The sequence below is a fragment of the Aedes aegypti genome, chromosome 1 (assembly GCF_002204515.2).
Source record: "Aedes aegypti strain LVP_AGWG chromosome 1, AaegL5.0 Primary Assembly, whole genome shotgun sequence".
Taxonomy (NCBI): Eukaryota; Metazoa; Arthropoda; class Insecta; order Diptera; family Culicidae; genus Aedes; species Aedes aegypti.
Genome location: NC_035107.1, coordinates 35,459,693 through 35,475,047, shown reverse-complemented (window position 1 = coordinate 35,475,047; position 15,355 = coordinate 35,459,693). Strand labels below are relative to the sequence as shown.

At 39.3% G+C, this 15,355-nt stretch overlaps 2 protein-coding genes across 6 annotated transcripts in view; one reads left to right on the top strand and one right to left on the bottom strand.

Annotated features, from left to right (window-relative positions):
* LOC5571722 (coronin-7) overlaps positions 1-15,355 on the top strand; it is a 73,416-nt gene that overhangs the window by 35,830 nt on the left and 22,231 nt on the right. For all 4 annotated transcript variants that reach the window (XM_021839384.1, XM_021839383.1, XM_021839386.1 and 1 more), the window contains one exon: positions 66-199. In XM_021839384.1, coding sequence (XP_021695076.1) covers positions 66-199 — 134 coding nt within the window. The remainder of the gene's footprint in view (positions 1-65; positions 200-15,355) is intronic.
* LOC5571723 overlaps positions 1-15,355 on the bottom strand; it is a 60,991-nt gene that overhangs the window by 35,469 nt on the left and 10,167 nt on the right. The gene's annotated exons all lie outside the window — the stretch shown is intronic.

The window sequence follows — 15,355 nt, the reverse complement described above, 5'->3', positions numbered from 1 at the left end:
GAGACTGTTGCTGGTTGTAACGGAAATGATCATCATCTAACAACGTTCTTCAATTTTGTTGACAGTGTCTTCCATTCAACCGACGGTAACGACACCGACGCCGGCAAAGAAAAGTGATAACATCAACCAAATCATTGGGCAGCAGACGCAGTTCAACAAGGCCTGGAGTGCGGACCTGGTGCGATCGAAACAAGATGAGGTAAGTGCCTTATACAAAAATGTCATGAATTATCAGTGTTTTAGCAAATGTCCAAGGAAGACGAAGTTATCTACAACATAGAAAGTATCCCCCTGTCCGTCTGCCATATGCGAAGCAAACAAATTGATAGGTTCTTTCGAAAATCGTCTCTTAGCTATTATATTTGACTCTCCGCAAGAAATGTTCTAACGAAACTTTGGTCAGCAAGCATGAACGTGTATCGCCTTGTCCCGGTGGGATTCGAACCGTCCAGAATTTTAGCACAATTTTGCACAACATCCATTCTCTTATCAGTTTATAATATTCTTGGGAAACTTGATTGCGATGAAAAGTTGGAACTTGCTACATTACGAAATAATCTGGTGTTCCTCTAGGATTTTCCTACGATATTTCTGAAAAAAATGGAAGATTCATTCGTATCTGGAAATGCACACTTGAACGAATCTTCTAGGAGTCAATGAATATATTTTATAAAGCATTTCTGAATTAATCCCAGAATTCCAGAATAATAGATGACTAAATGTCGATATTTACTTCCTTCATTTATTTAGTTAACATCTAAACAGATAAAACTGAATCAACTATTTCACGCCACAATACTCGGTTCGTGGCCGCATCTCTCCATCCTTGGAGGACTACCGGTACATTTGGTGCGGGAGTGAATCATCTTTTGGAGGCCATAGTAGGCCCGACTTCCACTGATGATGCGTCTGCGTATTTCACGGCTAACGTTATTGTCAGCCGTCAGCAAGGATCCAAGGTAAACGAACTCGTCGACCACCTCGAACGTACCCCTGTATATCGTAGCATTGCATTTCAGAACATTATGAAAAACAAACCTTGCCGTATCAAAAATTTAAAACAAGCAGAAAAATAGAAACAAATGTGAAATTTGTGACAGAATTTCAGTAAAATTAAATCCCTTTCTTTTAAATAAATACTTATTACACTAATGTCTACATTTTAACTGAACATTCCAATAAATGAATTTCTGAAAACAATCATATTGTAAAACTTGTGAGGTTACGGGATTTATCTGTTCTACGACCCTGAAAATGACTAATTTTGCATACAATGCACCCCCGGTAATTTGAACAGTACCTCATGCAAACCATTTGAACTTGAAAACTTAAATCCGTGTTTCTGGTTAGCCTTCTGGCTGTTTTGTTTTAATTCAGCGTTTCGTTTCACAACGTTCCATTTGACTTCATTGCATTCCATGAGCTAAATGACTGTTTAATTATTTTTTTTTATTCGAATGAATCGGGGGTCAAATTAAAAAATGATCAGATTAAAAGCGGTCAAATCAACTACTTAGATTATAAACAAACAGTAAACGATTGAAACCGCATATGCGTTGATAAAATTCATGAACAGGTGTATTTTACGTTAGGGAATCGCCACTGATATCACTCTTAATAAATCATTATTGTCTAACAATGTTTAAGCATTCATTATAGAAACATTTTAAAGGTTTTGAAGTTTACATGTATAAGACGAACAGGGATTGGATCCTGAGAAATTTGAGAGAGTCTCTCACGTATCGCTCTCTGTAACTATCATGATATGCAGCACATTATGATGGACTGTTTATCGTATACTGCTACTATTGAATATCGTAGTAACCCATGAATTTGTAAATTAATAAAGACTAATTCTGTTCTATCACAAGCTACAAACCAGACGTATATTTCATTAGGTTATGGGCCTATGTCAAGCTCCATAGCAACTGATTCAACAAGTGAATTTTTTTTCAAAAGAAGAATTCCGGAAGCGAGAAAATGAATTCTTCGAATCAAGGTGGAGACGGTAGCAGTTCGTTAAACCAACCCGGCGGAAGCAATTCAGGTGGAAGCGGTTCAAGAGGCCTGGGCACCAGTGGAAGCATTTCTTTACCGATGGTGGAACGTCTCAAGGGCCGAGAAAACTATTCGTCGTGGGCATTCGCTACTAAGATGATGCTCATCAGAGAAGGTACCTGGGACACCGTGGAACGAGGTGATCAAGATCCGGTTGATGCGTCTTCCCTTAGGGCGTTGGCTACCATTTGCCTGAGTATCGAACCCGTGAATTACAGTTTGGTGCAGGCAGCGAAAACGGCAAAGGAAGCCTGGAACAACCTGAAGACCGCTTTTCAAGACGATGGTATGACGCGAAGAATTGGATTGCTGCGGAAGCTTACCAGTATTCACCTTTCGGAATGCTCATCTGTGGAGCAATACGTGAACGAGCTGATGTCAACTAGTCACAAGTTATCAGAGGTCGGCTTCAAAGTCGACGATACTTGGCTGGCTAGTCTCCTGCTGATGGGACTCCCGGAAACGTACGAACCTATGATTATGGGTCTCGAGGCGTCAGGCGCTCGGATGACGGCGGATGCGGTAAAGGCTAAAATTCTTCAGGACGTCAAGGTGGCCAGTACTCCCAGATCAAGTGGAAGCGATGGGGCATTTATCAGTCAGCAAGGTAGCGTAAAAAGCAGACAGACAAGTCAAATGTGAAGTGTTTCAAGTGTCAGCGAATGGGCCGCTATGCAGCTGAGTGTCCTAAGAAGGAATCTAGAGCGAAACATGAGAAGAAGGGAAATCATTAAGCAGCCTCTAGTGTGTTCCAGCGAAACGGTGAGTCAAATCCGGACTGGATATTCGATTCTGGCGCAACTTCTCATATGTGCCATGGTGGGGTGATCCTCGATGACGTGGAAACAGTTTCGCAACGAATCAATGTGGCAAATAATGCGGTGTCATCTGTTGTTGCCACTGGAAACGCAAAACTCAAGGCGGCTGTTGGAAGTGCAGTATGCGATTTGACTGTTTCAAGAGTGCTTCAAGTTCCAGATTTGGCGATCAATCTGCTTTCAGTGAGTAAGATCTGTAAATGTGGGTACAAGGTAGTATTCACTGCGGACACGTGTGAAGTTAGATCTGCGTCAAACGAACTGGTTGCAATAGGAAGAGAGAACGGGGGACTCTACAAGCTTGTCTTGGCCGGCGAGCAAATGTCCTGTGCAGCCAAAACGAATGAAGACATGATGTTGTGGCATCGACGAATGGGGCACTTGAACAGCCACAGTTTGAAACGGCTACGCTCCATAGCAGAAGGCATTGACTTTGTGGATACTACCATTCCGGTATGCGCAACGTGTCTACAAGGGAAGCATAGCCGTCAACCATTCAAGAAACGATGTAACAGAGCTTCAGATGTCCTTGATTTGGTCCACAGTGACTTATGTGGTCCAATGGAAAACGTTTCGATCGGTGGAAGCAAATATTTTTTTACTTTCATTGACGATGCCAGCCGGAAGACTTTCGTGTACTTTTTGAAATCGAAGAAAAGCGTGCTGGATTGCTTCAAGAACTTCAAAGCGTTTGCTGAAACACAGACGGGAAAGCAGATCAAACGACTGCGTACGGACAACGGTCTGGAATATGTAAATTCAGAAATGGAGAAGTTTCTACGAGAAGCGGGAATACACCATGAGAAGTCGGTACCGTACAACCCGGAACAAAATGGCCTTGCGGAGAGAATGAACCGTACGGTGGTGGAAAAGGCTCGTTGTTTGCTGTTCAATGGAGGCTTAGAGAAGCGTTCTTGGGCGGAAGCAGTAGCCACAGCCGTGTTCCTGGTCAATCGATCACCGACCAAAGGCCTCAATGTGACTCCCGAGGAGCGATTCACTGAGAAGAAACCGAATCTGTCGGAATTGCGGGTGTTCGGATCGAAGGTGATGTGCCATATTCTAAAAGTGCAGCGTCGGAAGTGGGATCCTAAATCTGAAGCAGGCGTTTTTGTTGGATACAGTGAACAATCCAAAGGCTATCGAATTTTCAATCCTCGGAATGGCAAGGTAACAGTATGTCGTGATGTGGTGTTTTTGAGTGAGAAGAATGTGTCCCTGGAAGCAAGTCAGGTAGTACCTGAACAGGAGCGTGCGACGATGCAGTTGTGTGAAGAGAATGATTATCAATCTCGACCAGTGCGCATCGTACCTTCGTGCTGTGCGTACACGAATTCTCTCTGCTCTTGGAAGTTTTCTTAAAAACTACCTAAAGCAATAAAACAGTACTTTTCAGTGCTACAAAAACAGTACTTTTCAGTGCTAAAATTAAAAAACGGTACTTTTCAGTGCTACTAAAACAGTACTTTTCAGTACTATTTTTTCTACTATTGATCCCTTTACGATCCTTGTTTGGACCCGTGCCTTCGATTTTTCGTTGGACCCGTTGGCGTAAGCTAGCGGTGGTAATCCTTCTTGGACACCGTCTTGGGAAAAAACCTTTCGAAGGTCACGTCTTCTTTCGTTTATTAATTAAACATGGTATCAACAACAAACAAAAGGAAGGGTGAATCTCTGAATTCACTACTTCCTTCAAAAAAAGTGGGTTTTAAAACTGTCACTACACGTGGCAAGAATGGAAGAAAGGACGCTTCCCCGGAATGCGAACTTTCTTCCAAGGGTGAAATGAATAATTGTATCGAAATGAGCAATCAGTTCGATGCTCTAGACATATTTTCCGAACACCAAATCGAAGCAGCCTCTAGCCCAGGCTCTTTGATTCAAGTGAGGAAGCAAAGAGTGCCGCCTATCGTGGTCAGTTGTTCCGAATTTGGGGGATTTAGGCAGGAGACCTTGAACTCCATTAGGGGAATCAAGGTTTCCTTCCAAATCGCAAAGAAAGGAGACTGTCGCGTTTTGCCGGAAACTCTTAAAGATCGTGAGCTTCTTCTCAAACATCTTGAAGAGAAGAAGCACAAATTTTTTACTTATGACGACAAAACTGAACGTTTGTTCAAAGTTGTCTTGAAAGGTCTCTCAAGTGACTATAAATCACCTGAAGAGATCAAAAATGGAATAAATGATTTACTTGGATTTTCCCCAGTCCAAGTAATCATTATGGAAAAGAGAACCCAATCTGGCATTGTTCGGAAAGGGCTTTCTCAAGAATTTTATTTAGTTCACTTTAACAAAAAAGAACTAAATAATATTAAAGCTTTAGAAAAAGCAAAACTTTTGTTTGATGTCCGTGTGACATGGGAACATTTCCAGAAACCTGGAGGAAATTACCAGAACCCCACTCAGTGCCGTCGGTGCCAAAAGTGGGGTCATGGTACAAAAAATTGTCGCATGGATGCTAAATGCATGATTTGCGGAGGTTCTTCTCACGCCAAAGACGTCTGTCCAGTGAAGGAAGATACCACCAAATTCATATGTTGTAATTGCGGGGCTAACCATAAGTCCAATTTTTGGAATTGTCCTTCACGCAAAAAGGTCATTGAGGCTCGTGCCAGGCAGATGAAAGATAATATCCGTTACGATAACGGTCGTTTCCGGAATTTGCCTGGTAGAGTATCGAACAATGCTCATTTTTCAGTTAACGATCGCTTGATCATGAATCATACCCATCAGGAAGATCATAATCATGCTCATTCACAAACTAATTTTAAACCGTCGGGTAGCCGTTCGAATCTTTCTATTTCGAATGTATCTACCCACGGTAAATCCTTTGCCGAAATCGTAGCAGGAAATTCGAACTCCTCCCCTGTTCGATCCATGGGTACCCATTCTACTTGTTTCAAATCAAATGGAAAAAACCCTACCGCCACAGGTAACTCCGCTTCTTCGTCTACCGGAAATTCTAATGGGAAATCACATGACATGTCTGCCTCTGATTTTAATTTTCTAACTGAACAATTGAATCTAATGATTGATGCAATGTTCAAAGCCACCACTATGACTGAAGCAGTCCAAATAGGTGTAAAATTTACAAATCAAATTGTTATTGGATTACGTTTTTCTAATGGATCCAAATAATAATTTAAATATTTTAAATTGGAATGCTCGTTCTCTGAATGGTAAAGAGGACGAGCTGTTTAATTTTCTTACGGTTAATAACGTGCATATAGCAGTTATTACCGAAACGTATTTAAAACCTGGATCTAAACTCAAAAGAGATCCTAACTTTTTTGTTTATCGTAATGATCGACTTGATGGGGCATGTGGGGGAGTTGCAATCATCATTCATAGGCGTACAAAACATCAACTGTTTTCATCATTTGAAACTAAAGTTTTTGAAACTTTAGGTGTTTCTGTTGAAACACAGTTTGGTAAATATACTTTCATAGCTGCCTATTTGCCTATTCAATGCTCTGGGCAGCAAGTTAATTTGCTCCAAACTGACTTGCGTAAATTGACTCGCAATAAGTCAAAATTTTTTGTCATTGGTGACTTTAATGCCAAACATCGGTCATGGAATAATTCTCAAAGTAATTCCAACGGCAGAATTTTATTTGATGAGTGCTCTTCAGGATATTTCTCAATTCAATACCCTGATAGCCCCACATGTTTTTCCTCTTCTAGAAATCCATCTACGATTGATTTGGTCTTAACCGACTCTAGTCATCTTTGTAGCCAACTGATTACTCATGCTGATTTTGATTCTGATCATGTCCCTGTTACATTTCAAATATCCCAAGAAGCGATTCTCAATCCTATCAGCTCCACTTTCAATTATTTACGAGCCGACTGGAATATATATAAAACGTATGTTGACTCCAATCTTGATGTTAACATTTCTTTAGAAAATAAACTTGATATTGACAATGCTCTTGAAACTTTAACAAATTCCATTATTGAAGCCCGGAGCATTGCAATTCCAAAATGTGAAGTAAAATTTGAATCCGTGATTATAGACGATGATCTTAAACTCTTGATCCGTCTTAAAAACGTGAGGAGAAGGCAATTTCAACGCACTCGCAATCCTGCTATGAAAATTATATGGCAGGATTTGCAGAAAGAAATCAAGAAACGTTTTGCTCAATTAAGAAACAAAAATTTTGAAAATAAAATTTCTCAATTGGACCCTGGCTCTAAGCCCTTTTGGAAATTATCGAAAATCTTGAAAAAACCTCAGAAGCCAATACCGGCATTGAAAGAGGAAAACAAATTATTACTAACTAATTGCGAAAAAGCTCAAAAACTTGCTATGCAGTTTGAAAGTGCGCACAATTTTAATTTAGGACTTACTAGTCCAATTGAAAATGAAGTTACTCAGGAGTTCGAAAATATTCTCAATCAAGAGAACGTTTTAGAAAATGCCTGGGAGACTGATTTGGAAGAAGTGAGAACTATTATTAAAAAAATCAAAAACATGAAAGCTCCTGGCGATGATGGAATTTTCTACATCCTCATCAAGAAACTTCCAGAAAGTAGCTTATCATTTTTAGTTGATATATTTAACAAATGTTTTCAATTAGCATATTTTCCTGACAAATGGAAAAATGCTAAGGTTGTTCCAATTTTAAAACCAGACAAAAATCCTGCAGAAGCTTCTAGCTATCGTCCAATCAGTTTGCTTTCCTCCATCAGTAAACTTTTTGAAAAGGTTATTTTGAACAGAATGATGGCCCACATCAACGAAAATTCAATTTTTGCCAATGAACAGTTCGGATTCCGCCATGGACATTCGACCACTCATCAACTTTTACGTGTAACAAATTTGATCCGTTCCAACAAATCTGAAGGCTATTCTACTGGTCTTGCTCTTCTAGACATAGAAAAAGCATTCGACAGTGTTTGGCATGAAGGTTTGATTGTAAAATTAAAAAACTTTAATTTTCCAACATACATTGTTAGAATAATTCAAAGTTATCTGTCAAATCGTACACTTCAGGTTAATTATCAGAACTCCAGATCTGAAAGCCTTCCTGTAAGAGCTGGTGTTCCTCAAGGCAGCATTTTGGGACCAATACTATACAATATTTTCACATCTGACTTACCTGAGCTACCTCAGGGATGTCAAAAATCTTTGTTTGCGGATGACACAGGCCTCTCCGCCAAAGGACGAAGCCTGCGTGTCATCTGTAGTCGATTGCAAAAAAGTTTGGATATTTTTTCTTCATACTTGCAAAAATGGAAGATTTCTCTTAATGCTTCCAAAACTCAACTAATAATATTCCCACATAAACCAAAAGCTCTTTATTTGAAACCTTCAAGTAGACATGTTGTCACGATGAGAGGGGTTCCAATAAATTGGTCAGATGAAGTTAAGTATCTAAGGCTCATGCTAGATAAGAATTTAACTTTCAAAAATCACATTGAGGGCATTCAAGCCAAATGTAATAAATATGTAAAATGTCTCTATCCCCTTATTAATAGAAAATCAAAACTTTGTCTTAAGAACAAGCTGTTGATATTCAAACAAATTTTCAGGCCAGCCATGTTGTATGCTGTACCAATATGGACTAGCTGTTGTAATACCAGAAAGAAAGCTCTGCAGAGAATTCAAAATAAAATTTTGAAAATGATTCTGAGGCTTCCTCCCTGGTATAGTACCAATGAGTTACATAGAATATCCAATGTTGAAACATTGGAACAAATGTCAAATACAATCATTAATAATTTCAGGCAAAAATCGTTACAATCTTCTATTGCCACGATTAATGCGTTATATGTTTAGGTTAAGTTACGTTAAGTATATTAAAAACGTTTTTTTTTCTCTTATAAGCAGGTGAAATCAACTCACCTGTAAAAAAAAAAAAACTGAACTGCTACGGCAAATGAAATGTAATATGTTGTTAACAAAATGTTAATTTAATCTTAAATTTGTTTTACCAAATTAGGATGATAGTGTTGTCAAATAACACAGAACACCTAGATATAAGAAATGAATGTAATGTTTGGAATGATACTAATAAAGAAAGTTAAAAAAAAAAAAAAATCAATCTCGACCTCAAGATATCGATCTTCTGAGTGAAGAGAATCAAGTTGCGGATGAACTAGAAAATACCGATGAAGAAACTGAAGCCGAGACAGACTATGACAGCGCAAATGACACAATTATGACGATTATATCAGCTACGCCTGCGCTCCCTCCGCAACAAGAAGATACACGATCGACCGTGGTGGCGCAGCGTGAGGGAGCGCCGAATTCCAGGCAAGTATCAATATTTTGATTTATCGTGTAGTACTTGTAATTGTAATTGTAATTGCTCAATCCACACCCTGGCAGACAATTATCCGCCCATCTAGACACGGGCTGGGTGAGGACCTACCAAGCCTCCCCCGTTAACATGTCCTATACCGTTTAGCACACCGGGATCTTCCACAAGCAGGCGCCGGAATTAAAGCGGTCCCACAAGCTTCAGATACATTAAATAGATATAGTCCCTCTGGCACTAAACCGAATGGCGCCCTCCGCTTCACCACTAGTACTGCTTCCCCACACGCCAAGCACAATATCGAAAGTAGTGCGTTGTATAGCAAATACAGTACACCACCTCCGACACTATGCCAAATGTACAGGAAAAACAGCACCAGTAAGAAAGCGGAAGGCGCACCACTCGGTTCAGTGCCAGAAGGACTATAAGTATAACGAAGAAGAAACGAAAAGATAGTAGAGTTGGATCGGTTATTTGATTGCTGAAACGAAAAAAACAGAAAAAACAGAAACAACAAAAAAAAAAAAAAAAAAAAAAAAAAAAAAAAAACAGAAACAAAGTGTTAACATTAAAACGGGGTTTTATAATTGATAAATGTATCGATAGTTTCTCATCTGTTACGTTTCCTTATCGTAGCGCTGTCGATTTTTTCCATCTCCAGGGTGTTCGTCTCCGCTCGAGCAATGAGGACCATGATGAAATGAGAATATAAAAATGTGAGCATTAGTGTTGATCTAGTAATAGATTAATTTAAACTGCTTTTCATGTGCTAAGTAACTTGTAAACTCCTACTTAATTATGTTTTGTTGGCCTACACGTTTTATTTAGATACAATTTTTATTTAGAAAACTATTTGGATCCGAGATTTTAGGTGCAGATTGAGCATGTTTGATAAAACAAGCATCCTGTTTTCAGTTGAAGAATGTTCAAGAAGTTGATGATTCTGTTATTTATACTGGCTACATACAAGAATTCACTATTGATGTAATATATGGATATTGAAAGTTCCAACGCGCGATTATAATACTTCAGTTTTCGTGCTGTTGTATTGGTGTAAGTAGTGGGAAACCAATCAGTTTGGTGATTCTAACGGTAACAAATAGCAAGACGAAAGGAAAGTTGATAATCTATCATCATTATGATTTCAGTCCTAATTTCATGATCAGTTTAATAAATTCCGCGTATGATTCGGCAATTTTAACAATTTATACATGTGTATTCGAATAAAACAGACTACGGGCATTTATTACCTGTTGCAAGGTTCCTAAGTGATCAGATATTTATCATTTTCTACAGCCTAATTTAATAATACCTACATTGGGTTGTAACAAAAATTTGATCTTGGGATGTTGATTTGCCTCCTAATCATAGTTTCGACAATAGTCACATGCTTACTATCCCTTATGGCAGTGTTGTTGATTCTATTGTCTATCGCTCATCAGTTTCGCGCCACCCGGCAGGGACTTGGTCCTATGTACCCAATACTCTGCTGTGTCTTAACTTCACGCAATACATTCTGTAGATGTGTGATACAGTTTGCGGAATATTATGATTTATCACTTCGTTCAGATGGAAAATTCTGTTATGGTACCATATTCACATATCAGATAACTCCCACCTGGAACGATGTAATACATCGGAGACATGTAGATTCAGATGTATGTAGACGATCTATGCCTAGTTCGGCTCTGATCGACAGGCAATCAGTGTATTCAGTTTTTCAACTAGCTTGAAGCGATGAACGTATCAAGACAAGCTCTCCACTATATCTGCTAGCAATCACCGGTCGTCGATAGACATTTCGGTTCTTTTCTGCTAAAGAAAGACCCGATTGTATGCCAAAGACTATGGCTCATGCTTTTCAATACAGCTGGAAAAACAAGAACTACACCCAGCACCAAATAGTACGTAACTATGAGGCGGACCGGAAGGTTTGATAAGCAATCCCCACCAATATTTTGATTTATCGTGTAGTACTTTTGCTGAAAACCTTTTCCCATCCCGTTTATGTGAACCGGAGTCGTATCGAGAAGCTATCCTGCGAGATGATCGAACGTTGTGGTGTGATGCCATGCGTGGGAGCTGACCGAGCTACCGGCTGGACGACGAGCTCTGAAATGTAAATGGGTTTACAGGATCAAGACCAACGTGGATGGAACCGTGGATCGCTATAAGGCTCGTTTAGTGATAAAGGGGTTTTCACAGCAGAAAGGAGTGGATTACGACCAGACTTATTCTCCGGTGGTGCGTTATGCCACAATTCGTTATCTCTTGGCAGTGGCTGCTCAACTGAATCTAGACGTGTTCCAAATGGATGCCATAACTGCGTTCCTGCAAGGAGAATTGGATGAAGAAGACATCTATATGGAACAGCCGGAAGGTTATGCAGATGTAACTTGTCCTAGAAAGGTATGTCGACTACGTAAGGCGTTATACGGACTGAAACAAGCCAGCCGCGTATGGAACAAGAAGTTGGATGCGGAACTGAAGAACATCGGTCTCAAGCGTTCCAGCTACGATCCCTGTGTCTACTATCATGTGGATGGTGAGCAAATAATCGTGATAGCTGTTTACGTCGACGACTTCCTGCTGTTTTCAAACAGTAAGGAATGGGTAAGCTACGTGAAGAATCGCTTGATGAAAACGTTCCGGATGAAGGATCTAGATCGAGCTGAGCAAGTACTAGGAATGAGAATCACCCAGAAGGAGAATGGTATCATGTTGGACCAGCGGCGGTATATTGAAGACCTACTGCTGCGTTTTCGGATGAACGACTGCAACACAAGCTCGAGTCCGTGTGATCCGACACAAAAGTTGACGAAAGCTATGTGTCCACGGACTGCTGAGGAGAAACATAAAATGAAGGACATTGCATTTCGTCAACTAGTTAGTGGTCTTCAATTCCTGGCACAGTGCACACGGCCCGATATAGCTTACGCTGTGAACTCTAAGCAGCTTTAGTGACAATCCTGGCGAAGCTCATTGGACGGCGGCAAAGCGTATTTTGCGCTATCTCAAAGGAACGCTCAACATGAAGCTGGTTTATTGCAAGAAACCAGATCGCTCTTTCGAGGGCTTCAGTGATGCGGACTGGGGCAATGATGCTGATACCAGGCGATCTAATACGGGGTATGTGTTCCAATACGCAAGTGGCTCAGTATCATGGAGTTGCAAGAAACAGCCAACTGTGGCGTTGTCTACCATGGAAGCCGAGTACATGGCGTTGTCTGCTGCAACACAAGAAGCTGTATGGTGGCGCGGACTACGAGGTGAACTATTTGGTATCCAAGATGCTGTACCCATATTCAGCGATAACCGTAGTGCGATATGCCTAGCCGAAAAGGAAATTGGCTTTTCTCCTCGCACAAAGCACATAGATATGCGGCATCATTTTGTAAGAGAAAAGCTGAACGATGGTACAATGAAAGTTCCCAATTGCAAAATTTGTTGAAGCTGCAAAACAATTAGGATTACTACAAATTCCTGGTTAAGGAGGGGAATATTGAATATCGTAGTAACCCATGAATTTGTAATTTAATAAAGACTCATTCTGTTCTATCACAAGCTACAAACCAGACGTATATTTCATTAGCTACAACTTTGATCAGATCGGAGGGATAGCAGTGCATGATAAAACCCCTATAAACTAGCTCCTAAACCTGGGAGACACTATTGCTATAATAAGTTCGGAGATTGTTTATCGTGCCAGTATAGTAAAACACCTATCCCCAACGGTAAACAAGCGAGCAAAAAAGGATTTTATAATCGCTCTCTCTTTGGGGCTCTCGTTCGCTGCTCCTGTTTATCAGACTTGTTACAACTTGCGATAATTTTGCCGATCATAGACCGCAACAGATGGGATGTTTTTCTTCGCTTGCTTTGACCGTGCTTTAAAATCAAATGAGAGCGACTTCTGCAATGCCTGGAATAGCCTAGAACTCGACAATTCAAATGTGCAATATTAAAACGTGTTTATGTACAAAAATAGTTGACCATAGTCGAGTAAAAACAATAGCAAGGGTTAATGAATGGAAAAATGTATATTTTATTGATTGGAATTTCTAATGTAATTTCTAAAACGATTTCTAGGAAAATGATTATTCACATTTGAAATTCTGGACGAGTTTTTAACAAACTCTTTTATTTTTGAAGTAATATTTTTTTTTTCTTTGGTAAAACTCTTATGTTTGTTATTTTTAATTTTAATAGCTATGAAATTCTTGATTGATTACTATAATAATCACAATTGTGTTATAAATTAATATACCCGTTGAAATTGGAAATTTAATATGCATCAGCAATCTCTTTTTCGGTAGTTTAAACTGCGAATTAAACTAAACTCTATGGAGAACATGGAAGTGTGCAATTGAAAAAAAGGCAAATTACAAGCATTCCATCACATGGTATTTGTACTGTTGATATCTATGTAAGACTCAAAAAAGTAATACTACAATTCAAGCGTGTGCTAGAAGGTGTCCGGCCATTTGGCCGATCGCCGTTTGGCCGAATGCCGTTTGGCCGAACGCCATTTGGCCGAACGGGTCATTTGGCCGAATGCCGTTTGGCCGAATAACGAACAAAAATATCTATTTTTTTTCAAAACTGTTGTGTAGCATTCATAAGTGTGGCCCAATAACTGATCAACTAATTAATTTGTTGATCGATGAGGCGGGATGTCATGTTTGTCGATAAGAGCATAATTAATACGATCCGTTCATTCAGGACGAAGTTGTGAACTTGCGTCAAGACTTCAAACTCTAGATTACCAACGGTGTGCTAGGGTTTGAAGTATTTTTTTATATTTTCATCAGACATTTTCCCTTCTTTCAAACATAGGCTTTTCTTTCGATTTGTACTGGTATAATTATTATTGGCAATAATTTAGCTTATATATTTAAAGGGAATCTTTCCTTCTTTAAATCATCGGCAGTTCTTTGTAGTTATACTGATATAACAATTATTTACGTTACACTTACTTAAAATTTATAAGAGATTTTTCCTTCTTTTGATCATATGCTGTTCTTTCATATTTGAATATTGTTTTATAGTTATTGGAATTAAGTCATATAACGTTCATAAAAAGTTTCATTAAAAACATACAATTTTCAGCACAAGGGATAACTTAGGTGAGATGTCTTTCTCCACCAAGATTAAATTGATTGCGTATATCAGTAAACCGGATAACTCGGTAAATACTCACGTCAAATAAGCTCACTGTTTCACTGCTGTGGAGAAGAAACCAAACTTGTGGTTGCTAAAAATTAATTAATTTACTAAGTACTATCAGAATGATTGAAGCAAACTGATGCTACAGAAGGACGAATAAGTCGTAAACCGTTTTAGTAACTGACAAAAGCTAACTGACTACAAATTCGATAAGAAAACCTATGCTGGCAGCTATTTCCGCTAGCAAAGAAGTGAATAATTGCTTACATCTAGGATGTTCCTCTAAACTATTCTTTGAAATTCAGCTTTGAAATTAATTACAAAATGCATGCTAATTGTAGTTCACTATTTTTTCAAATCCGGCCAAACGGCATTCGGCCAAATGACCCTTTCGGCCAAATGGCGTTCGGCCAAACGGCATTCGGCCAAATGGCGTTCGGCCAAATGACCCGGAACCTGCTAGAATAGGGGCTAAAGTCGCATGATCGATTTCTCTTCATCGATCCTCTCTTCTGTGAATAAAAATGACAAGATGCATTTTTTTTCACTTCAGGATGCTAGAATCTAAAAATGATGTAAACACCCGTGAAAACCCCAATTGGTTGATTTTCTTGATGGATTTGTGGAGCATTGGCTAAAAGTAATCCAGTGAAATTCTCAGGAAAAACAGTAGAAAAATACAACAAAGAAAAAACCTTGAGATATCTGAGGAAATTTTTGAAAAAAAATGGTAGATTAGTCGCGTATTTCCCTGATGTTTTCTTGGATCCTCTAGAATTCACCAGGATTGACTGTAAAAAAGAGGCATTGGAGACCAGTTAGGGTGAACAAGAGACTTTAGAAACTTTCTATTAAAAATGAGGACTTGTATTAACTTGTACTATATCAAGTCTCTGAAAATAGACTTGTTTAGAAACCGGACAGAAATCGACCAGGGCACTAATTTTTGCCGAGTTGTTCGAAATATTTGGTCGAAAGCGAACCTATGTCAATATTTGTAATAGTGGAGAACCCGCCCAGGGAGAAATCCAGTCTAATAGATATACAGTGATA